Source organism: Protopterus annectens, chromosome 2.part0, assembly GCF_019279795.1.
Source record: "Protopterus annectens isolate FY-2018-M chromosome 2.part0, PAN1.0, whole genome shotgun sequence".
Taxonomy (NCBI): domain Eukaryota; kingdom Metazoa; phylum Chordata; order Ceratodontiformes; family Protopteridae; genus Protopterus; species Protopterus annectens.
The window spans coordinates 764,196,460-764,221,000 of NC_056728.1; the positions used below are offsets into that span (position 1 = coordinate 764,196,460).

Genomic DNA, 24,541 nt, shown 5'->3' on the forward strand with positions numbered 1-24,541 from the left:
TTCCAATGTGGTCCAACGTCAGAGATTCCTTATCTGGAGGGTAGACCAAGGAACTCTCCTGCGCTAGCTCCTTCTTGGTGGCAGCCGCCACCACCATGGCATCCACTGGGGAACCTTTAGACCATGCCAGCCTATCAGAAGGGGGACTAAGTATCTTGTCTGGTCTTCTGGGAATTGGCTCCACGGTGTCCGGCTCCTTCCAAGCCCAGCCCTGCTGGTAATTAAGTCCACCAGGGGGTCAGCCGGGGGGGGGGGGGACACACCCAAGAAGTAGACAGGCCTGCATCAAATGCCTCCAGGAACACAGACTCATCCGAGGAAGGTTTTTGGGCAGACCACCCTCCTCTGATTCGCAACATCTCCATGATGTCTCCAAAGGAGACATCCTCAGGGGGTGACCTTGGGGGACCTTCCCCTTCCTTCAAGTCTGTGTCCTCTGTGAGGGACTCAGGGGAGTCCAGGTGCCTCCTTTTGCACTTCCATTTGAGAGGAACCTCCTCATAGGTTCATAGGTTCATAGGTTCATACTAGGCTATCTGCCCAAGGGCATTTATAAGCCTAGCCCATAGTTATTTGGCTTTCGCCACCCCTTTAGTTTGAATAAAACTATGCCTATTATTTTGCTGTGCCTCTGTCAAGCAGTGACACTGAAGTAATCCCTGGGGTATATCTGTGATCCCCCATCCATTGGTCAAGATTCCTCTTGAACAAGGCCAGCGAGGTGCTCTGCCTCACATGTACCGGGATTTTGTTCCATAGCATAGGGAGTCTCTGGGTGATGAATCTGTCCCTCCAGCATGTTCTATTAATAACCGTGTCAAGGTTTAAGTCTCCCGCCCTTGTGGTTCTGAGGGATCTAGATTTTTGAGGTGAAGCATATTCATCAAATCAGGGTTTGACATGGCCTTATATGTCAGGCACAGGTCACCTCTGAGCAAGCGGTATGAGACTGAATAGAGCTGGAGTTCTTTCAGTCGGGCAGCATAAGACATATTTTTGAGACCCTTTATCCTTTTGGTGAGGACCTTTTGGGGCCTTTCCAGCTGCTGCAGGTGTCTGGTCAGATACATTCCGAATGGGGCATTGTACTCAATCATAGGTCTAATGAGTGATGAGTACAGGGGCGATGACCTCCCTTGATCTAGATGTGAATCCCTTCATGATCAGGTGGGCAATGTAGAAGGTTTTCCTAACTACTTTAGCAACATGAGTGTCAAACGAAGGCTACTGTCAACCTGGGTCCCCAGATCCCTGATGACTTCTTCTGTGCTCAGTGGATTGCCACCTATATGGTAGCTAGGGGTAACCTTGTTTTTCCCGAAGGGTATGACTATGCATTTCTTGGCATTTAACTTTAGGCCATGGCTCTGGCACCAGTTATCCGCTTCTGTGAGGCCCTTCTGAAGGATATCTGTGTCAGATGTGTATTTGACTATGGCCCAGTTTGCAGTCATCTGCAAACTTTGTCAGCCATAACCCTCCTGTGTTTGCTTGTACTTCAGAAAAGTAGATGCCAAACAAGAGTGGACCCAGGACTGAGCCCTGTGGGACACCACTTGTGACAGGCTTTGAGTCTGACATGGCTCCAGCAACTCTGACCCTGTGGGTTCTGTCACTTAGCCAGTTTGCAACCCATCTTGTGATGTATGGGTTTACATTCAAGCTGATGAGTTTTTGATGATACCTGAGTGGGGTATTGTGTCAAGGCCTTTGCCAGGTCAAGGTAGGCTGTATGGACTGCCTTTCCTCATCAATGGCCTTGGTGACTGTCTCAAAAGTCAACCAAGTTTAAAAGGCATGATCTGCCTTTGACAAAGCCAAACTGGGTTGGATCCAAAGTCTGCAAGTTCCCTATGTCTTTATTTATGAGTTCCATTATGATCCTCTCCATGGCTTTGCAGATAAGGCTTGTCAAGTTAATGGGACGGTAATTTCCAGGGTCGGTGGAGGCACCGCCCTTGTGAAGTGGGACCACAGTCACCGTGCGCCACTCCTTGGGTACGTATCCTGAGGTGAGGCTAAGATTAAACAGCTGTCCTAACTGCGGGTTTAATTCCTCATTGAGTTCATGGAGCACACAGCCGGGGACACCATCCGGTCCCATGGATGCTGTGTTTTTTGCTTTGGAGAGAGCAGTTCTCACCTGGGCGTTGGAGATGTTTGGGGGCTACAATCCTCTGGTATAGATATCTCTCCTTTTGGGGAGAAGTTTGCACTGAACCTGTCAGCCAGTATGTTGGCAATGTGTGTAGGTTCAGTAATCTTCACATCATTTTGAACTAATTCTGAGCATATCTGGGAGTTTCCTCCTAGGTTTCTAACATAGCTAAAGAAGGCCTTATGATTGTCTTTTGAATCCTTGGCGATTTTTCTCTCAAAATTTGCCTTGGATGATTTTATGAGAGCTCTTAGTTTTTTACTTATAATGATCAAAGGTGTCTTACCTTTCAAGGATTTTGCTCTATCTTGTAGTAGCTTCCTCCTTTTGTTGTAGAGCTTGTTTATGGCTGGGGTCCACCAGACTGGACGCTTGCCTTTGGTACAAAGAGTCTTAGTTTTGTTTGGGATTGCCTGATCCATGCAGTCCTGTAGGTGCTGGTAGAAGGCATTTGTAAGTGATTCAGTGGTTTGAGTAATGTTTACCACTGGCTCAGGGGCCTTAAAGGAGACCACACTAGTTTTAAGAAGTGTGAAGTCGGCTTTTGAGAAGTTTTTCACTGTGGTCTTTTTGTTTCAGGTGGGGGCGGGATGAGGACCTCCAGCGAGATTAGTTTATGATCTGATCTCACCAGTGAGGGGTATACTTCCGGTGTTGAACATTGTGATCCCATGTTCGTGATGATGAGATCAAGTAAGTTTTCTCCTCTTTTGGGGATGGTGACTAGTTGTTCCATGGCATTTGAGTTTATGAACTCCAGGAACCTTTGGGCTAGAGTGTTTGGGCTTGAGTAGTGTTCCCAGTCTATATTAGGGTAGTTGAAGTCACCTAGTATGATGGTGTTTGGAGATACATTTATCCCCTCCATTGTTTTCAGGAAGGCCATGTGAGGTTCCTGAGTTTGAGAGGGTGGCCTGTAACATGCTACAAATTGCAGAGCAGTCTTGCCTATGGTTAATTGCACCTGGATGGTCTCCGATGCATCGTGCATTGCCACCAACCTTGAGGTGTGGGTGTCCTTTATGAATATGGACACCCCCCCTCCTTTCTTGGTGTTGTCCGGATTTTGGGGCCGGAACGCATGACATGAGGTGAAACCTGCTAGTGCTGGGGTGCTCTCAGGAGCCTTGAACCAGGTTTCTGTCACAGCACAGACATGTTCTCCATACTGAAAAGGGCCTCGAGTGCGTGCATCTTGAGATTGAGACTTCTGGCATTGAGCAGCATTACCCTTAGTTTTTTTACTTTTTTGTGTTCTAGGGTGGTAGGTTTAGAGTTTGAGCCTTGCCTAAAAAAGGCACTATGGGGGTGGCAAGAGCCTTTGCCAATATCCGAAGCCTAGGGTGACAGGTGCAAGCCGTCCCTTGAAGCAGCGTGGCTTGTCCAGCATGTCATCCCAGGCAGACAGACATTGGATCCCCTTTGAATGACACTAGAATTTAAGCCAATTATTAAAGCTGATCATCTTATCACTGTATTGTGGCATCATTCTAGGTGAAGGTAGGATACTGCTCAAGGTCAGGGTCATACCTGCCTGGGCTACATAATCAGAGAGCTCCTCAATGTCTCTTTTCATGTAGTCCAAGGAGGTACGTCTCAGGTCGTTGACACCAGCGTGGACAATGACTGAGTCGTACTTGTACCTGCTGTTGAGAGACCTGAGTGCTTGTGTTATGTGGCGGATTCTAGCGCCCGACAGGCAGCTTACTGTGACCTTCTCCTTACTCAGTCTGGTGAGCGGGACGGCAGTGTGTCTGACTATGGAGTCACCTATGACAAGTATGTTTGGTGTTGTATTTGGCCTTAAGGGCAGTGACTGCTTTGCACACTGATTTTGTTGTTTATGTGTTGTTTGTGTGGTGTATTGAGTTTGCAGTTGCTTGGGTGTCTGCTTTGGAGGCCTCTGCTGTTTAGGTAAATTTTTACTCAGATCCTCCGAGTATGTCTTAGTGTGTTTATGTGTTTGATTCAGTGGTGTGGTTGAGTTATGTGAGACTGGTATTGTGGTGTGTGTAGTTGCCTTCTCCTCCTGCCTGGTCTTGCCAGTCCTGAGTTGAGAGAGCTCAGCCTCCAGTCTGGCTAAATAGCTGCATCTCTCACAAGTGTTAGTGTTACATGGGAGGAGGAGATGGTTGTCCGTGTACATGAGGCAATTGTAACATTGTCTCAGAATTCCCAGATTAACAAAATGGGCAGGAGAGGACGCCAGCATCTGACCCTTCGACATGCTAGAAAGAATTATGAGTTGGTATGAGACAGAAAAGTAGTGGGCTTAGCAGGGAAGTGGGCACTCCTGGGGGGTTTTGCTAGTGAGAGATTTGTATAATATAGGAGTGCTTGACCTGCAAAGAGAATGCTTATAAGACAAGGGATATGCTTATAAGACAAGTGCTGAGCTTTTTGAGAAGAAAAAGCTATTTGGAACAAGTGCTGCACTTTTTAGTGTAGGTGTAAACTGTTTAGGTTCCTAACAGAGCAGTTCTAAGGGAAAAATTGAAGAACAGACTTTCTGGAGCCAGAAAGAGTGGGGCTATCCAAGGAGGGCTCACCCACGGGGTCTTGTTCCTCTAAGGGAACCAACTGGAGCGCCGATACAGGCTGTCCCTGTGGCTGGATGACAGAGGACAGGCCCAAATGCGCAGGGGTGATGGATGGATCCGCAGCCCGGATGGGGATTCTGGAAGTCCTCAACAGCACCCTCTCCACTACATCAAACGCTGAGGGTGTACCACTCTCCTCAGTCTCCGAGAGCAGCCCCCTTGGCTCCAATGTAGGGATCGGTGTTGGAGCCGAAGCGGTCGGACCCGAGAGGGAAGTGTGCTCTGACCTAAATGGCGCCAAAGTCACAGTTCCCCCCATGGATCTGACGCTCGGCTCTCAGCCCCGAGAGCTAGGATCCGACACGCTCGAGGGCATAGTCGGCGTCGAAGTAATCAAGACTGTCGGTGCTGACTGTTCCCTGGGTCTGAAACGGCATGGATCCGAAGACTCCGAAACCCTAAACTGGGTCGGAGGAGTGATCAGGGTAAAGAAAGGGACCGAGCTCCCCCCCGGAGGAGGGGGAGGCTGCAGCACCCCCATCTGCATTTGAGCCTGCAGTAAACGACGCATCATCCGGTCCAAATCAGCATTGGTCAAGCTTCTGGTGGATCTGGAGGAGGTTGTACAGGCAGGCCTGGGGGGCCGCCTCGAGGACCTCGAGGGAGACCGGTACTCCTCCTCTGGCTCCGGGGAAAAGCAAAGAGAACGGAGCCGAGAATGTGGAGAACCAGAGGCCCTCTTAGCGGGACTGGCTACCTTCGCCGGCGGGGCTGAGGGATGAGGCTCAGCCTACCTTTTATGCCTGTGCCGGTCCTTATCTCCCCTTTTTTCTTTTGAAGAGGAAGAAGAGTCCCCCTCACCCTGAGAAGCAGAGGGAGTTTGAGTCCCCAACAAGGGAGGGGGATTGGAAGGCATGGGAGCCGCAGCCGTGACCGGTGCCTTAGAGGGAGAGTAGGAAGAAGAATCCAGGGGCAACAATCCCGCCAGGATTAGCTTGTTCCTCCTATCCCTGATAGCCCGGGGGTTGAAAGCCACACAAACCTGGCAGCTGGTGGATAAATGGGCCACCCCCAGGCAAATAACGCACTGAGTGTGGCCATCGGCTGGGGACAGCTTATGACCACACTCAGTGCATTCAGAAAAAAATGGCTTTAGGCCCTTCAGCCATCACACCACACACTCACGCACTAGGGGGAGGGAATTGAAGTAAATTTGAAGTAAAATTACCACAACAAAAATACGCTAAATATATTAGCAGATAAAGGGGGCTAAACAATACACACACCAAAGAAATTTTAGAAAAAATGATTTTTACAGGTATTTTTTAAAACTGGAAAACTCTCACCCATGCCTAAGAGCTCGTCTCTAGAAGCTGCTATAAGCCGCGCAAACCAGCTCTGAGGATGGGGGATTGTAGCAAGGGATTATGGGTAAGGGGAGGAGCTAGGAGCTCGGATCTTTTAGCTAGGCAAAGCTGCCGGCTCGGATCCGAGGATGGATCTGATACCCACAGGTTGCAGACCAAATGAAGTTAACTACTTCAGATCTGATAGTGCGTGTAGCCTGCTTTCAAGTGTAGGTATCTTCTGCAAGATTCCCTGATTAGGATGTGCAGGTATGCTTCCTTTAAATCTAGTGTCGCCAACCAGTCATCTTTGCCTAGCATAGGGAACAACTGGTGAAGAGTCAGCATCTTGAATTTTGGAGTCACCAAAAAGGTGTTTAGAGTAGACAGGTCCAGGATAGGATGCCATGAACTGTCTTTTCTGGATACCAGGAAAAATGTCGAGTAGAAACCTTGTCCCTTTTCCTCTTCTGGTACCAACTGAATAGCCCCCTGCTTAAAAGAGAAAGTACTTGCTTTTGGGCCTCTGCCCACTAATTTGGGGGTAGATATGGCCATCCGCTTGGTGTTGGTAACATGTGGAAGTAAAATCTGTATCCCTGGGACACTATATTTAGAACCCATTTGTCCTGGTAATGAGTTGCCAGTTCTTTGCATGAAGAACAATCTTTCCCCCCAAAGGGGCAGTTAGTTGAGAAGTGCTTGGAAGTTTTAAAAAGAAGTCATTGAGACAGTTTACCATAGGGGGGAGTTTTATTACTCCCAGATTTGGAAGTGGAGGCCCCCCACTGCTTAGTCCTGTGTGTACCCTGGGACTGAAGCCTGGGAGCTCTACTGGATCTGGGTTTGGACTGAGAAATTCTGGAAGAGGCAGGAAAGGACCAGTTCTTGGAAGGCCAATGCCTACTAAACCTTGGAGGTTGTACTTGTAAAAAATCTTTAACAGTTTGCATAGATTTTGCTTTTTCCTCCATCTTTTTAAGAACTTTTTCTGCCTTGTTGCCAAACAGGCAGTCCTGGTTTAAGGGAGCACCCAGTAATTTCGCTTTAACATGATCTGGCAAGGATTGCTCCTTAAGCCAAGCATGCCTTCTAAGTACAGACCCAGTTACAGCAGCCCTGCAAGATGCCTCTAGTGAATCAAAACCATATTGCAAAGTATGTTTTCCAACTTGTTCAGCTGAGTGCAGTAAATCATGTAAATCCTTATTTTCAGCACAATCAGGAATCAACATAATTTTCTGTTTAAGCGATCCAATAATATGCTGCTGATACTTTAACATATAAAACTGGCAGTTTAAAGCCTTAATGGCCAAAGCTGCAGAAGTGTATACCTTCTTACCCCATCTATCCAGCGCCCTGGAGTCTCTATCAGAGGGGGTAGGATTTTTGGTAGTAGTAGCTTTAATACCCTTGGGCCCCTGTGAAATGGTCTCAGGGTCCACAGTAGGATTTTTGAAAAGGAACTTGTGAGAGTCAGAGACCCCATAATATCTGTCAGGTTTTCTGGGAGCAGGAGGTAAAGAGTCAAGGGCCAAGCTAGATTCCGAAAAGGCATTGTCAACAATGTCTAGTACAGGAGGTATGGCTAAAGGCCTGTGCTGGAGGGCAGTAGTAAGAAATCCCTAAGCCTCTTTTTAGAATCAGAGAAATCCTGACCTTAACAACGAAAAGGCTCCAAGAGTATGCAAGGTTTCACCAAAAGAGAAATCCTCTGGGGGAGAAGCAGAGGGAAATAGAGTCCTCAGCATCAGAATCCTCACAGGTAGATAAGGGTAAATCCTGGTCATCAGAGGAAACAGAAAATTCAGAATCCTGGTCAGAAGTATCATAAGCAAACTCAGTCCTGGGTCTCTTATAGGGGGAAGGCTGGCTTCCCCTGATTAAAGTAATAAGGTCTTCAGCCATTCTTATCATTTGTTTTTAGCATAGAGGCCTGACTATGTGGTCTGGGTGTCAGTTTTCTAGGCATGGTAAGAGTTTTAGGCCTTGAAGAAGAAGATGGTATCGGTTTAATACGCAAGTCAGTAGGCCTGAGTACACCCTCAGAAGCCGGTGCCTGCACAGCGGTTCTGGACCTATCCAAAGTAGTGACATCCGCAGGTTCCACAACTGAAACATCTCACGGCATACCGGACTCTGAATGGGTCTCAGTAGAGGCCTGCGAATCTGAAGTAGTGGGTATCAGGGGCTGCGAAAGGGCCTCACTGAGTACCGGCGAACTGGTGACTGGCTTAGCAGAAGTGCTGTCAGCAGCTTTGGACCTAGTCAGCCTGTCTCTTATCTTTGCATTTTTTTCGGAATGTCAGTAGTCCGATGGCTAACTGAAGACATATCAGGATAATTGAACCGAGCACCAAAATATTTAGAAGCGAAAATATACAGATGACAGATAGTTTGTGGTTTAAATAAGGCACAAAACCAACAGCGAGGTACGTCATGGTCAGGACCTAGGCAAGGAATACAGTATGAATGAAAATCTTTATGAGGTATTTGCTTTCCATTAGTAGTGCAATTTTTTACTTTTACTGACATCGGTTTAGAGCAAGAAAAAGTTTCCCCAACGGGGTACATAGCTTTTAGTTGAAGATCTCGGTTCTGAAACTCGAAAACGAAAATTTCAGGAGTCAGCCGACCGGCACTTGCGTACTGCTTCTGCTTCAGGCACCGCACGGCAAGAAAGACTGATGTAATGGCATCAGCTGCATGTTTTATACCCCCTGACGACCTGACGTCATGGAAGAAGGGACAACAACCGATGCAGGACCCAAGACTTAGTTAATCAGGCCGACAGAGGGCTACTGCAAGCAGATAACCCAAATGTGATGACTGCAATAGTGAAACACGAAGAACATCTATAGTGAAGTGTTCCCAACTTCTTTGGTTCACCTACTGTAATAGCAGTGTTGAATATATCCAGCAAAAGCTGGCATCTTTTCTGTAGCTTGCATAAATCACTGGCAGTTAAACAATGGTTAGGAGACCCTGCTGACATCACCTTAGACCTGAAAAAAATAATTAGTCTTGAGCGAAACACACCATTATTGTAAACTTATGTAAGTTAATCTGCAGAAGAGAGCTTGTGACTCTTGTTTTGTCTGCAAATCTTTTACCAAACAGCTACTAGGGAACAAGCCTCCCAAGAATGACATTTTAAATCAGTTGCCTCTGCAGACTCAAAAAGAGGCAAAGTCAGTTTCTCTAGCATAAAATTAAAATCTAATAAAAGATAAATGTCTTTCTGGAGGTCTCAAATATGCAACTCCTTTTAATAAAGGCTTGTTTTCCTCTTACATGACCACTTTTTATTAGCTCTCCAACAGCATTTTACATTGTGTGGTTTAATTTAAAGAAGATATTTGAAGGTGTATGTGATGCAACCCATGGAAAAGCTGGCAAAAAAACCGATGAGACAGACCTTAATGGGGGAATATACCAAATTACAATTAAATATAAATGATTTAAGTAGTTCGATAACCTTTGGATGGGTCAGTGCAAAGGATTTATTGCGATACAGTCCAATAAACACATCTTTTTATTGTTTGTACACAAAACTTCCTTGTATTAGATATACATGCCTCATTAAGATATGCAACACAGGACAATAAATTAGTCAAAACTCTATCCTTTCGGCAAGCAGATTCAGTTTGCTTTGATACTGGGATAGAAAACCTGGCCCTGTCATAAGGACTTGTGCAGAGTTAATAGCCATGGTGAGTGAGAGATCAGGTTCCTTAGCAGAATGCCATGATTGGTCTTTCCCCAAGGGCAAACCATCAGAAATGGACCTTGTCTTACTTTGCTCTGATAAGCAGTTTCTGATTCAAGGAAAAGGAAGAAAGGCATGCATTGACACGCGAGTCTCCATGTACAGTGTGAAATGCATCATTGCTCCTTGTTTCCTTACATATCATGCCACTTTAGAATAGTCTACCCTGACTTGAAGGAGTCCAGACTGAAAACTGTCCGGAAAAGCTTTAAGAATCCTGTGAACGGTTTTCAGCTCTTAATCTGACTTGAAAATAGTTCCCCTACTGAGATCAGTCATGTGTGGACAGTGCTGAACTGGGCCTCTCCAAGCATAATCTGAAGAGTTTGTTGCCCAATACCGCCTCTAGGATAGGATATGAACCACTGTTCCAATGAATAAATTTGCTAAATTCATGCACCACAGAAATTCATGCTTTCTGTACTGAAGAATGAGGAATTAATGATGAACAGGAGGTGTCATAACTAATGGATCCTTGACTTGGTTCTAACGTTTCTGAGGTAAGACTTCCCATATTGAATCTTGCATGCAATACCAGATGAATGCAAGATGATGTTTTCTAGAACTGTCTTAATGTGATAGATTGCTGCTGGACAGTCTGTTAAGACTCTGTGAATCTCCACTTGTTTATCCTTTAGGGGCAGCAACATCACGAGGACTGAATTTTTGACTGTCCCTAAAAAGATGCCGAAGTCAGAGAATTTTGGTTTTGTTTTGCTGCACAGAGACTAACACAGTAAATAATGTTTGTTCTATGTGATGTGTCAGTACTTCTCTTGTTTTCTGGTGTCTCAAACAGTAATTCAGATAGAAGAAAATGGTATACATCGGTGTACAAACACTGGAGCTAATAATCAAATAAATACTACGAGTTGTGCTCCAAAAGGCTGAAGCAGGTACCTTTGATGTCCACAGTTGCCATACAATAATACTGCTCAAGGAAAGGAAATAAAATATTTAGAACCATCACCCTGAACTAGTCTTCTTTATGAACATGTTCATATTTGACACATATACAAGTCTACATCACTTAAAAACTGGTCTTGATCTGTTCTTTTCTGGTTTTGTGAATAGTCTGGAAATAAAGTTTTGATCTGTTTGATCTATTAATCTCCTCTTTATTGCTTTCTTCAACAGTAGCTGTAAAGCTAGTTGTAATAATTAAGGGCGTTTTTGCTGAACAAATTGCAGTTGTGGCATATAAAGAACTTCAACTGCACAACCTTTTTAATTGTTTGGAAAAAGTGACTGTATTAATGTACTGCAAAGAAGAAATACAACTCAAAGTTGTTTACAAGAACTATTGAGAGAAGAGATGATAATACAACAGAAGAGAGTCTTTGTCATTTTCTTTTTCACATTGACCTTAATTTATTACTGGACTGTTTCGCTTTGAAGGATGTTGTTAGCAAAAATGTTGAAAAGCTACTTTCCTATAAAATGGCTCATTATTGGAAGTACAAAACATCTGATATGGGGAGAAGAAGGAACATATTTCTTTAAAAGAATATCTAGTTTTACTTTTCTTTTCTATATTACCAGTATCACCTGCTAGCTGAACAAATAAGAATTCTTGTCTGACAGGAGCATTAGATGGCATACTATTGCACTGTTTGACAGCAGAAGAAGACAATACCTGCTCTAGTCTTTTAAGTGCTTTATTATTCTACCTCCTCTCTGGTAAGCAATCTTCCCGAAACATCTTCATTGTAAGTCAGTTCTAAGCCACTTCAGTCTTCTCTAATCACTGTCACCAAAGTCCTTTATGCAGCAATAATATCACATGTGCATACTTCAGTGCGAGGATTCATAGCTTTATCCATTCTGTCACGTGAAACACTATACTGTTACTAATCTTAGGAATACATTGCATGTTTCCTAACACTGACAAAAACTGAGCTTTTAAATGATTCCTACTGAGCTTTTAAATGATTCCACATGGGCTAAATAATTAAGTACCCTAACAGCTAAGTCAGTAAATGTGTAAACCTTTCCCCACATTTATCTATTAGCCTTGAATCAATACCACAGAGCAAAGTTCAAGGGGCACAGCTTTTCATCCTCTAAATAGAGGTTAATAAAGAAATAGTAGCAGGATTTAGCTTGTAGGTATTTTACAAACAGTCTAAGACTGCTTACTTCTCGCCTGCATTTTTTGGACAGTAAATTGTGCCTCAGAAAACTTGCTATCACAGATTAAAATATCTTTAAAAGTATAATGCAGAGGTAAACTCCACTTTGAATCTGAGGATTCCATCATCTCTCTGTATTTCTTCACCTAAACATGAATTCCTTACAGGCCAACAGAAAATTTCAACCATGCAACTTAAGGTACCCTTAAAGACATATCTTGTGGAGAAAACATAGAGGAAGAATTCTACAGAATCCTGATGGAAGTAGGACAAATATGACTCGTATAAAAATCTTCTTAAATCACCAGATGCATCAAAATAATGTGATCCTTTCCTTTTTTTCTTTTGTCTGTTAAACCTTTGCAGGTACTTGCAAATATACGCATCTCTGTTTTCAATCCAAAAACTGACACTGGCCAAAGTTATCAACTTAGATCTATACTGTTTTAATGTAGTTAACTGTCCAATATTAAAACATTCTCTTAAGAAAGGCTTTATAACATACCCCTCAACCTGGAAACATCAAAAATCTGGACAAAGGCCCATGAAAATAGATACAAATCGGTATGCTGATTTACATAACATTTGCATACATAATTATGCAATCCCGCCCACTCCAATAGAATTGTGGGATATCAACTTTCAAAAATAAACTGAAGAACAGACAAGCAAAATATGGTCCCGCCCAGAGTCAGACCCTGTAGTAAATGGTAACCATTATTTTAAATGTGTAACAATGATGTTCACTGGGAAATTGGGAAGGGAGAAGATTAACTTTAGGATTTTGTTTTTGGTGACTTGTATGTGGGTTTTGATGTGCCATCTGCCAGCACCCCCCATTAAAAAGGGCACATCACACACCATTAGGACACCATCACCACTGCAATATACAGCAGCTCTACTATAATTACTGTCAAATGTCTTTAGATTTTTGCTTTCCATACAAACTCACAGTTTCAAAAATGCCCTAATCCCTTCTCACTGAATAAAATCACAAGTAAGCATCCTGAACTACCAAAAAAAACAAAAAAAAAAAAACCAAAAAAAAAAACGCTAACCTGGAACTGCAAGTGAGCTTTTCTTGTAAGAAACATACAATTACACAGTAAGGCATTCTAGGAATTATGAACACAGCTGCAAGAACTGTAACATTTCAGAAATAAACATTTTTTATTTTTTTATTTATTTTACATTTGTTGACCGGGCTAGTCCAACTGGATACATGTCCATTTTCAGTGGAGGCCCGGGGAGAAAAGCTCCAAGATCATGGTTACAAAAAAAACACATATAATTACAGAGTTGAAACAAATAGATACACTGACGTTTCAAGGCAAGATAAAGCAAGCAAGTAGTTATAAATATAATTAAAATGGGTACAGACTTTGAACAGAAGAACTAATAGGGCTATATAGTGAACTCTTAGGTTATAGAGTTGAGTGGAGGCTTGTAGAGGCAAGGTAAGGAAGGGACGTTCACTATTAGTCTGGATTAGAGCAAGGGCATAACCATTGGGACTTCAGGAGAGCTCTGAGGTGTACTTTAAATTGGTCCAGAGAGGACATAAGTCTTAGGCTATTTGGGAGGGCATTCCAGGATTTGCCAATGGAATTAGCATATAGTGCTTCACCGCCGGAGTTGTTAGATTTAATGGTCAGTACTTGTAAACTTTTTGAGGACCTGAGGGAAGTAAGGTTGGAGTAAGGGGTAAGTAGTTTGTTCAATGCGGGAGTTTTAGCTGGATGGTTGATGATTTTAAAAGCCTCAGTGAGTTGGTTGAGTTTGAGAATATTAGGCAGTTCTAGCCAATCTAGTGACCTTAGGTTTAGGCAGTGATGTGTGCGATAGGGCATTCCCGTTATGAATCTGGCAATGTGATTGTAGGTAGTAGAAAGTTTATTGAGCTCTCTCTTATGGAGGAAGGAGAATATCGGGGAGGCATAAAGGAGTGTGGAGAGGAGGTGGGTACGGGCAATTGTTAGTTTGGTATACGGGGTTAAGAAGGTCTTTATTCTATACATCGATCCGAGTTTTTTGTTGACCGACTTGATGGTTAGATTTACATGCATATCAAATTTGAGTTTGTGGTCTATAGTAACCCCTAATAGCTTGGTGTGGGAGACGGGGCAGATTATGGTACCATTATTGGAGGACACGTGGAAGGTTGGATTGTTGGTGTCAGAGGGATCTATACCTTGGGCGGTAGTTGGAGTGGGGAAAAATAAAAGTAATTTGGTTTTGGTTGGGTTGAGTAGGAGTTTAAGTTCCATGAACCATTTTTCGACTGTGGAAAAGCAGTTTTGGGTTGTGACTTGGAGATTGGCAAGAGAGATGTCAGAGCAGATAAGGGTGGAATCATCTGCATATTGAATGCAGGTGGATTTAGGAATGATAGAGTGTAGACCGTTTATAAAGATGGAAAAGAGAAGGGTACCAAGGATAGATCCTTGGGGAACGCCAATATTGGTGGGGAGTAGGTCTGATAGCTTATTTTGCCACTGAACGGCCTGTTTTCTGCAAGAGAGGTAGGCGTTAAACCAACTTATTGTTGGTTTACTAAGATGAAAGGTTTCCAGTATGTGGAGCAATTGTTGGTGGTTGACCATATCGAAGGCTTTTGATAGGTCTAGAAAGAGCGCAGAGGAGATAAGTTTGTTGTTGCGGTTGTGGTTGACTGAGTCAACAAAGGAGAGGAGAGCAGTGGTTGTGCTGTGATGGGGGCGGAAGCCGTGTTGGGTGTTGGATAGAAGGTTATTTTGTGTGAGGTAGGTAATACGTTGTTTGTGGACGCAGCATTCCATTATTTTGGCTAGAGGAAACAGTATGGCTATGGGTCTATAGTTGGAAGTGTCAGTGGAGGACCCTCCTTTATGGAGGGGGATGATATAAGAGATTTTCCAAATAGAGGGAATACAGGCTTCTGAAATGGTTCGGTTGATCAAGATTGAGACAGGGTAGGCTATGGCGTCAGATGCTATTTGTAAGTATTTGGCTGGGAGCGAGTCAGCCGCAAGGGTGGTTGGTTTAAGTTTCTTCAAGAGGGTACATATATAGGAGGTGGGGGTAGGTTGAAGGTAGTTTGGGTTGGATCATTGGTTGAGGATGCCACCGAGGGGGAAGTGGCAAGCTTACTGGCGAGGGACTGGATGGTCTCGGTAAAAAAAGAATTAAAAGTGTTAGCTATTTCAATTGGATCTTTATCCATGAGTTTTTCAGGGGTGGGGGTAGTAGATTTACCTGGATGAAGGAGGTGATTGAAACCAGCCCAGAATTTTTTAGGATTATACTGATGTTTATCTTGGAGGTGACAGAAATATTGTTTTTTATCAGACATAACGGCTGCTTTGGTTGAATTTCTAAGCTGCAGTAACTTGATGCGATCTAAGGGGATTTTTGTGGTTCTCCACTTGTTCCAGGCCAGGTCTCTGAGTCGAATTTTAGATTTAGTGTCTTGTGTTAGCCAAGGTGCTATACGTACCTTAGTTCTAGTACGTCGCTTAGGAGCATGAGAGTCAAGTATCTTGAGGAAGGTGTCATTAAAGTGTGATACGCTCTCGTCTAAAGGTAGGATTTTTAGGATATGCCAGTTACAAGCCTTGAGATCAGCTAGAAATTTGTCTGGGATAAAATTCTTGCTGTTTCTAACTAGTCTAGTTATGGGAGGATTTGTAGTTGGACATTTCTGTTTTATAATAAAGGTGGCAAGGTGGTCACTGAGGTCATTAGGAAGGGTCCCTGCAGTATAGTTGTTAGGATTCTTATTGGTAAGAATCCAGTCAATGATGCTATCCCTTTGTTGGGCATGACCAAATCTAGTGGGAGAAAGAATATTTTGGGAGAAACCATGTAAGTTAATGGGGAGAGGGTTTAATTGAGCAGAGTATAGAGACCAGTCAATATTAACATCTCCTAAAATTATAGTTTCTTGTGGATAGTTGTTGGCGAGCCAACTAAGACTTTGTTCAAGGATTTCAACATTTTTGCCAGGTGGTAGGTAAATTACTAAGAGATTAATACTTTTTTGGTTGTTTAGGGATAGCTTCAGGGCAATCAGTTCCAGGTTGGGAACTTTTGGGGGTTGGAGTAAATTCATTGTAATGTTCAAGGTGTTCTTGAACATGACAGCTATTCCCCCACCTTTTCTGGTTATTTGATCAGCCCTGAGGATGTTGTACCCAGGTGGAATGATTTCCTCATCCTTAGTGCTGGGTTTGAGCCAAGTTTCTGAGAGACACATGATGTCGGGAGAGTGGGATTCGAGCATGGCATGTAAGCTGTGGACTTTATTATTAATGCTTCTAAGGTTAAGATGAAGCATCAGGAGGGAGTCCGTTGGGCTTCTAGCTACATTGAGGGGGTTAGGGCCTAGGTCATTGTTGGGGCCTGGGTTGGGGTGGATATCACCGTCTTTTGTAATTGATTTTTTCAAATAATCGAGTATTTTTTGTAGTTTAATTAGTTGTATAAGATGGTCCCTAGTTGAGGATATTTTTGGGCGACAGAGTGAATGGTGAAAATTTTTGGGTAACAACTGAGTAACAGGGTAAAGAGAGGGAGGGATGATATTAGTGGGGTTATTGGAATGCAGAGAGGTCTGACCATTGGGGAGGTCGACTCCTATTAGGGTGTGGGTTTCAAAGTTTGTTAAGTACCAAAAAAGTTGCACTTCACTACAAACAGATACTTACATTTCCATGTTAAAATTCAGACACATTTCTTGGACAAAGTGCATCGAACTGAAAAACTGTCAATGCCCCACAGTTTTAACTTACAAGACACTGTTTACAATGCAAACATTCATGAATTGTACACACTGACAATAGCACAATAATCCTCTCTAGAATGTATAAACAAATTACCGTGGTCCTAGCCATAAACAGGTTTCTGAGACATTAGCTAGGGTCCTTAAAAGAATGTTCCAAATCAGGGAACCAACCCACCCCCCCCACAAAAAAAACAAAACAATACACTTAGACATACACTCCAAGATAATACTAGTGAAAAAAGCCTTAGAGAATTTGACCCATCATGTGAAATTCTTTACCCATCCATCCATAAATTATGATATACTAAAATTATTAACAATCTTAAGCAATTTCTACAAAGTTAGCTGCACCCGTTTTTTTCATGTCACTGGTTAACTATCACAAACATGTGCACTCTTTCTACAAACCTGTATATAGTGTATAAATATTTTCTAATCATTTATAAACTACTAAATTAAAATTTTCTACAAACTTGCAACACACATGTAGTACATAGCAATGTTCTCCAGGACTGTACAAATATGTACTAAAATAACATGCATTTTTTCTGCAACTGTACATCCAGGTTAAGAACTGAAAAGGGTATGCAGTCCAGCTCACCTACTTAGGTTATGAACCTATAAAATAAAAAATACTACAGCACTAAATAACCACTTATAACAAAAAGATCTTTAAAAAGAGGGAAGTCGAAGAAAATTCACACCTTGATTTAGTGGCTTCAAAGACCTCTCCTGTTTCTTAAAGAATTTTGTCAATTCCATCATTGATGTTGGGGGACTCTCCCAACATAAACGTTTGCCATGGCCTCACAACCTGTATGGCACATAAGCCAACTGAACAGCACCTTAATTTTTACAATCAATGTCACTTTTAACCAACAAGTGTTACAGTGGTTGACCCCTAAACAGTTAACCAATTAGTTCACTACATAAAGTTAAAAGCAAATGAAACACTTCCTCAATCCCCAGTAAGGAACTGTAAACATTCCAACTCATGGCCGCAGAGTAACATCACTTATGATTAGCTATACATTGCCTTTTGATTGCTCAAAACAAAGTTCCAGGCGGACATCCCAAAACTAAACTGTGCAGAAATCAAAAAGCCATTTCCAAAAGCAGAAAAAATGATTATTATAACCTTAATGCCAAATGGCTGGTATATAGCCATCAGTGACTGTGGCATCTACAATAACACAGAAGAAAGAACAGTTTGTTGGCCATCTTTATTATCGTTTCACTGCACATTCCACTAGAGATCACTACAACAGATACCGCAAACTAATGGCTTACAAACAGCTTTGGAAAGTTACAATAGTTGGACTACAATGGCAACTGCAGCATTCTGAAATGGTATCCACAAATAAAGGCCTTGCTGATGACAAACGGGATCTAAGAAATAAGTACAACAACATATGAAAGTGCTTAACCCTGCTGTTACAGCATTGTTACACAAGCTTTTCTATTTTCATATTTTCTGTATCATTTTCCTGCTGGCCTGAAAACAGTGCACTTGGATCAGTGGTCCAGTCCTGTTAAATTAAAAAAGTACTACACCTAAAATAATGAATGTCTGCAGCTACTGATACTACGTGAAATGTCTCATCATTTAGAAGTTTCTACAGAGGTCATGAGTTCTTACCACCAGAATCAGTGACACATTTTAAAATATTAGTTCCGTTACACATACATCTCAACTGTCTAGATTTTTGCCTCATATTTTGGTCTTTTCCTCATAAAATGTGTGGTTTCCAACAAATCCTTTGAGGATTGAAGCCACTAAATATTTACTGACAGACCGTCAAGTTTCCAATAACTTTCTAACTGTATAAAAGTAATATATATCTTCAATATTTAAAATTTGTACATACTTTCTGGCATTTGTCTCACTGTTGTTTTTGGCTTTGTCCAGATTTCCTGTGTTGAGAGGCATGCTCTTAAAGTTAACAGAACAAAGTTGGGCGAGCGACTTGTCATGCACTTTCTGAAACAAAAGCAGTCTGTAAGTCTAATTATGTCCACAATTCACTTTTCACCCAATGTCTACGGTTGTCCAATGGGTCAAGCAGTGACAGCAATAATTTTAACTGAAATGAAGGTTTGGAGACAAACGCGCTCCCGTGCACATCTGCACTTCCCTTGAGTTTAATTCCGACAGGCTGATGGAGCTGACATCATTGCGCACGTGATGTCAGCTCCAAAAGCACAGAAATTAAAAAGTGTAAAAAATTGATGAAAAAAATCTTAAATGAAAAGGTGCCACTCGGGAATCGTGGCACCCTATTATTGGGACAACAAAACTTGGTAAAAAAACGAGTAATTCAGGAAGGTTGGTAGGTCTGCTTTATAATCAAAAGAAGGTTCTGTCAATGCAGAGGCTGAATTAGGTGATGATATGCAGGGTCTAGGCTGATGATGAACTAATAAAGCACTAAGTTTATTTACCCTTGAAATACCTGTCCCTTACAGGATACCAATGTAGGTACTGGTGAAAGTGCTGTAAAGTTTGTGAGTTACTAATATGTTATCCTTTGGCAGCACTAAGGCTGGAGATGAGAACTTTTGGTACTTTAAGGAAATGATGTGAACCTCTTTTGTCTGCAAGTTGAGAACAAGTACCATCTTCAGAAAAACTTAAAGATTTCAGTTTTCACCTCCTTTGCTGGCTTTTTGAAAATTGATCTCAATTTTAATGATTTAATCCTTTTTCTTTAACTCTCTTACTTGTTTAAACAATAAAAGCAGACAAACACAAATCTGTGGCTTAAATACTACCAAAAGCCTGCCACAATCACAAACTGACAAAACGCATATGAACATGGTGGTACTTGACAGCCTATGAACAAAAAAACCCTGCATTTTTTGCAATTTTTTTTTTTAACAAGAAACCATTACAATTTCACTTGGATACTACATCAGTTTTTATTCCTGCATTCCAATATGGATGCATTCAATTTATTTGCCCTCTAGGAGGTCAGTCTGTCAGAATGATGTTCCTGTAATGGGTGTTTCAGTAGGTTCCCTATTAAAATGTTGGCACTTGAAATGCTGAGTGCCAACAATCCGAAAAAGGACAGAAAACACAAGAGAAGAGAGAATCTTGAAAATTGCTCTTCTCCTTAAAACTTCTTTTTGCAGAGAGGGCAAGCCCCCCAACACCCCCAACCTTACATACACGAATTAGGAGATCACCATACCTCGGAGAAAATGGAATATTACGAGAAACAGCATCTTGGACTTAGTATATACAAGTCTGTTCTTTTGGCCATTCGGTCTCCAAATTTCTATCTTCACTCTAGCAAGTCTCGACATTTCAAATGGCTACAGTTTCAGTAATGTACATCAATGTATCTCATCCACTCTGGTATGTGGAACATCTGCCCCCACCGAAAATAGTCATCTGTGCTCCTACTTGGATATCAGTGAGGATATTTTCAACATGCTGGTTCATCTTGGAGGACTGCTCAGTTAACTGTGGTTTCTGAGCCACAGAATTTGCTACATGGGTGATCTGCTTAGTGATTTGGCACTGTAGCAGTGTATCCTTCACCTGCTGCTATGTTATGTGGAATAATTCCAATTGTGAAGCTTTTATCTGTTTCTCCATGGGTTTTTGAACCAGCAGCTTGACACTTCCGAGAAACCAAAGTGCTTGTACACCTGTTGCTACTCTGAGAATGCCCTACTCTGGGATCCATCAAATTGGTTGTGATAAACTTTTTTAAATATAAATAAGTTATTTTATAAAGTTTTTTTTCACTCTGACTATGTAGCATGCTTGGATGTCCTCTGCTGTTCTTTGGCATCCTCAGGCTGTTTTGAACTGATGATTCAAACTTAACTTTGTCAGTTTCTTAGTCCATACAAGTCAATGAGGTCATAGGCAGTTACCATGTGTACAATCCGGAGGTCACTGAAGATCCTAGCCAATTTTTCCAAAGTACTGTCTGGTTAAGTGACTTGCTCATTACCATACAGTAGGCAATTGGAGGCTGAGGGACTTAAACCTTGCACCACAGGAAGCGGCTTGTTAACAGTTCACAACCTTAACTCTCTGCACTACCTGCCAGACATTGCTCTTCTGCTTTCAGATATTTCTTATAACTAAAGTAATTTATTTGATCACCTCAGATCTCATGACATTGGCCAAATCACAGTGTCCCATGTCCATGCCAGGTCTACCAGCCACCCCCCCGGACCACTTTGGTGTTTGCTGGGCCAGCCATGGATCCTAAGGGCATCCTAGGGGTGGGCTCTTTTTATATGCTCTACCCACCTTTCATCACCCCCTACTCTGATAGACCATGTCCAAAGGCAACTCCCTCTTTGGACCACACTTCCATTAGGAAGCATCATAGACAAGCTCCCTCCCTCCAAGGATGGGCACTCCCCATCCCTTCCTGCTGCTCCATCAGTGGGCCAAGTTGCTAACTGAACATAGGTTGGCCTGACCGTAGTCAGGGCTTTATCCTTCAACACCACTGGTGCGGCATAACTGAAGCCATTATTTATTTTGACAATGTTGATGATGGATATTTCATTCAGACCTCTATGATTAGGGTTTATATTCGAACATCGAAGTTCCAAAACTTTTAATGTTCTAATATCGAACCCTATTACGCAAAAGCTAAAAACATCGAACATACTGAACAGCGAATTTTTTTCCGAGGGAAAAAAATTGCTGTTGCAAAACACACACACAACACAAGCACACCAAACAAACAACAATCCACACACATACACCTTACCCTACACTAAACTATACATACACCACTAACTATCAACTTGCCTTAACCCAAACCCTAACCCTTAGGTCCGTCAATATCGCACACTTACCCGACCCATGCCCTAACCCTAACTCACCTACCCTGCCCTAACCCTCACGTCCACACAATCGCACACTTACCTGACCCGTGCCCTAACCCTAACTCACTAACCCTCACATTCACACACTCACACACATAACCTAACCCGCACTCAATTGCACACTTACCTGAACTTGACCCGTAACTTTCCACCACAGCGCTGAAATTTTTGAAGCAACAGAAAAGGACAACTGAATTCTTTCCCTAGGAAAAAAAAATTGGTTTTCTGTTGCTTCGATAGTTTCAACTTTCGCGTAATAGGGTTCAATATTAGAACATTCGAAGTTTTGAAACTCCGATGTTCTAATAAAGACCCTATGATTATACAGTAGTTTGTGTTTTCCTTCTGTTAAATGCATGTTCTATTCACTGTACTACTGGCTGCTTTATTTCAATGTATAGTTTAATTGTAGAATTAAACCTCATTTGTTTTTATGCTGACAAGTAAAACAGCACTGCATTGGCAGTTACTTATACTGGATGTTAGGGGTATCTTCTTCAATTTTATAAACCGTGCTGAGGAAATAAGGTCGAGTATGGTTTTAAATGCCTGCTTCTTGTGTCTACCCTCCTTCTACAAGTACACAAGTAACTTGGTCTTCTCAAATAATAGGATTTTACCATTTATCTCATTGTGATGTCTGAACTCTTAAGATTGGAAAGATCATGACCTCTGTGACTTATGTTGCTCCAACAAACCCTTCAAAAGCCATGATGCCATGAAAGCCAGTAGTCAGTTTACTCCACAGTGTTAGTGCTATAAGGCTGGAATTACAGTCTGTAATACTACAGCCTGGAAGGTTGATGTATACAGGCAGTATCTGATGGAGTGACTTGCTGACATGTTAGAACATCATCCATATGCTTAAACGAAAGAGCTCTTAACAGGTTTCAGGTCATCTGCAGTAAATTCCACCTACTCTACATATGTGCAGTAATTCTGTTTGCAGCCCCACTTTATCCATATGCATGATGCCAGTCTTCTACCTGAAAGTAGTGCAATAATGTAGCAAGCATTCTTCATACTGCTCTGCTCTAGTCAAGTCAACGAAAAAGCTACAAAGTTAATAACCAAAAATATAAATCTATTTTCTGTTCCAGGCTATCCTACATCTCTAATGCAGTTGCATCTGATTGCCAATAATCCTAAGATTTTCTTACCGTAGTCCTGCAACCTTTTGGCAACATCTACTGCTTCAATATTTGCAGTCTTCTTGAATGGCCTTACATCCAAGATGAATTCATGTGCAACATAACCTGTGAAAAGAAAAGTGCATTAGATACCAGAGTATTTGTCCATGGTGTTATTCTTTCAGTCAAGCAGTTCTCTGCATTCCTTCTCATGTTCTTTGCTTTCATACAAGACCATAAATTCCAAACCTAATGGGTTGCAAGTGCCATATCATCCATTTATTTGGTCCCTTTGACACTCATGTTTACAGGCTCAGCCCTTAGGACTACCAGCAATTCTCCTACATGCCACACTTACTCTGGTATTGCTGAGGCCAGTCATGGATCCTAAGGGTACCCTGGGGATTTGGCTCATCTGCACTTCAGTATGGGGAGGGTTGTTTTATGCCCCAGCAACTCCCTTTCTCTGACTCCCACACTCAGCTGCATTCAAGGGTAACTACGCACTTTAGACCATGCCTCCTGTTAGTGAGCGTATCAATGAGTGCCATCTCATCAAGGACTGCCACAGCTAGGCTACACAGAAATTGCATTTCACAGGAACAAGTGCATTTAATTGAAAGTCTTAATATGCACCCAATAATTATTTCAGATCATGTGCCAATAATAACAAAAATAAAAACACAGGGTAATGAAACAAACATGAGACACTGGCACTTTCCCACCCATCTGCTGAAAAAAGAGGAATTTAAGGAATGGGTAGTGGAAATTATTTAGGAGCTATTAGAGAAGATGGAAATTTCTTCTAAAAATACAGCTAGGGAGTGAGATAAAATTAAAGTGGAGTTTAAAAATAGGGTGGAATTTTAAAAAAAAGGGACAAAGAAGCAACAATTATTTAGAGGGACTGACAAATGTTAAAGTATTGCAGAACAGGGGGAATCTCACAGAACAAGAACAGGATCAACTGCATAATGCTAAGCAGAAAATAAGGGATTACCTCAATAATATACACGAGTTTAGAAAGATTGCTGTTAAGCAACTGTTTTTGGATAATAACACTAGAGCACAAAAATTTTTAGCACAATGACTTAGGCAACAGAAAGTAGAAAGGGCTGTCACCAAGCCTAGGGAGCCTACAACAAGGAAGGTAACCGATCCTGTACAGGTATTAGAAATATTTCAGAAATCTTCTGAAAGTCTGCATAAAGCAGAGAAATATGGAAATCAAATCAAGAAAGAGTACAAATGGAAATATTTATAGAAGAAATAAATATGCCAAGGTTAGAGGTAGATGAGGCTCAAGTAGTAACAGTTACAATACGAGGAGATGAGATAAAAATGATGATGTATAACCAATCTACAGGAAAGTCTCTAGGAATAGATGGTATTCCTGTGGAAGTCTGGAAGCTATGAGGGAAGAAAAGTGATATCTGGAAGGTTTTAACAGTATTTTAAAACGAGAAGCACCAATGTCCTGGAAGAAAGCTGTGGTGGCTGCAATACTTAAAGACGGTAAAGACTCATCAGATCCAGCTTCATATAGCTCCACTTCAATTCTAAACCATTATTATAAATTGTTTATGTCTATAATGGCTAAAAAGGTGTTGCCAAAATTGATAGATATGGATCAATGTAGTTTTGGGAGAGGAGTCAAACATTTGATAACATTAATAGAACAATGATGACCCAGAAGCAAGCAGGATGTAAGAAAATACCAGTGTTGTTGGTGGGTCTTAATGCAGAAAAAACTTTCAAGAGAGTAAGCTGGAATTTTATGAGTAGGGCAATGGAACCATTTGCATTCTCTGACACAATAACGAGGTTAATTAGGATCGGAA

At 42.0% G+C, this 24,541-nt stretch overlaps 1 protein-coding gene across 2 annotated transcripts in view; it reads right to left on the reverse strand.

Moving 5' to 3' along the window:
• GLDC (glycine decarboxylase) overlaps window positions 1-24,541 on the reverse strand; it is a 1,044,727-nt gene that overhangs the window by 97,644 nt on the left and 922,542 nt on the right. For both annotated transcript variants that reach the window (XM_044061077.1, XM_044061078.1), the window contains one exon: window positions 22,731-22,826. In XM_044061077.1, the coding sequence (XP_043917012.1) occupies window positions 22,731-22,826 (96 nt within the window). The remainder of the gene's footprint in view (window positions 1-22,730; window positions 22,827-24,541) is intronic.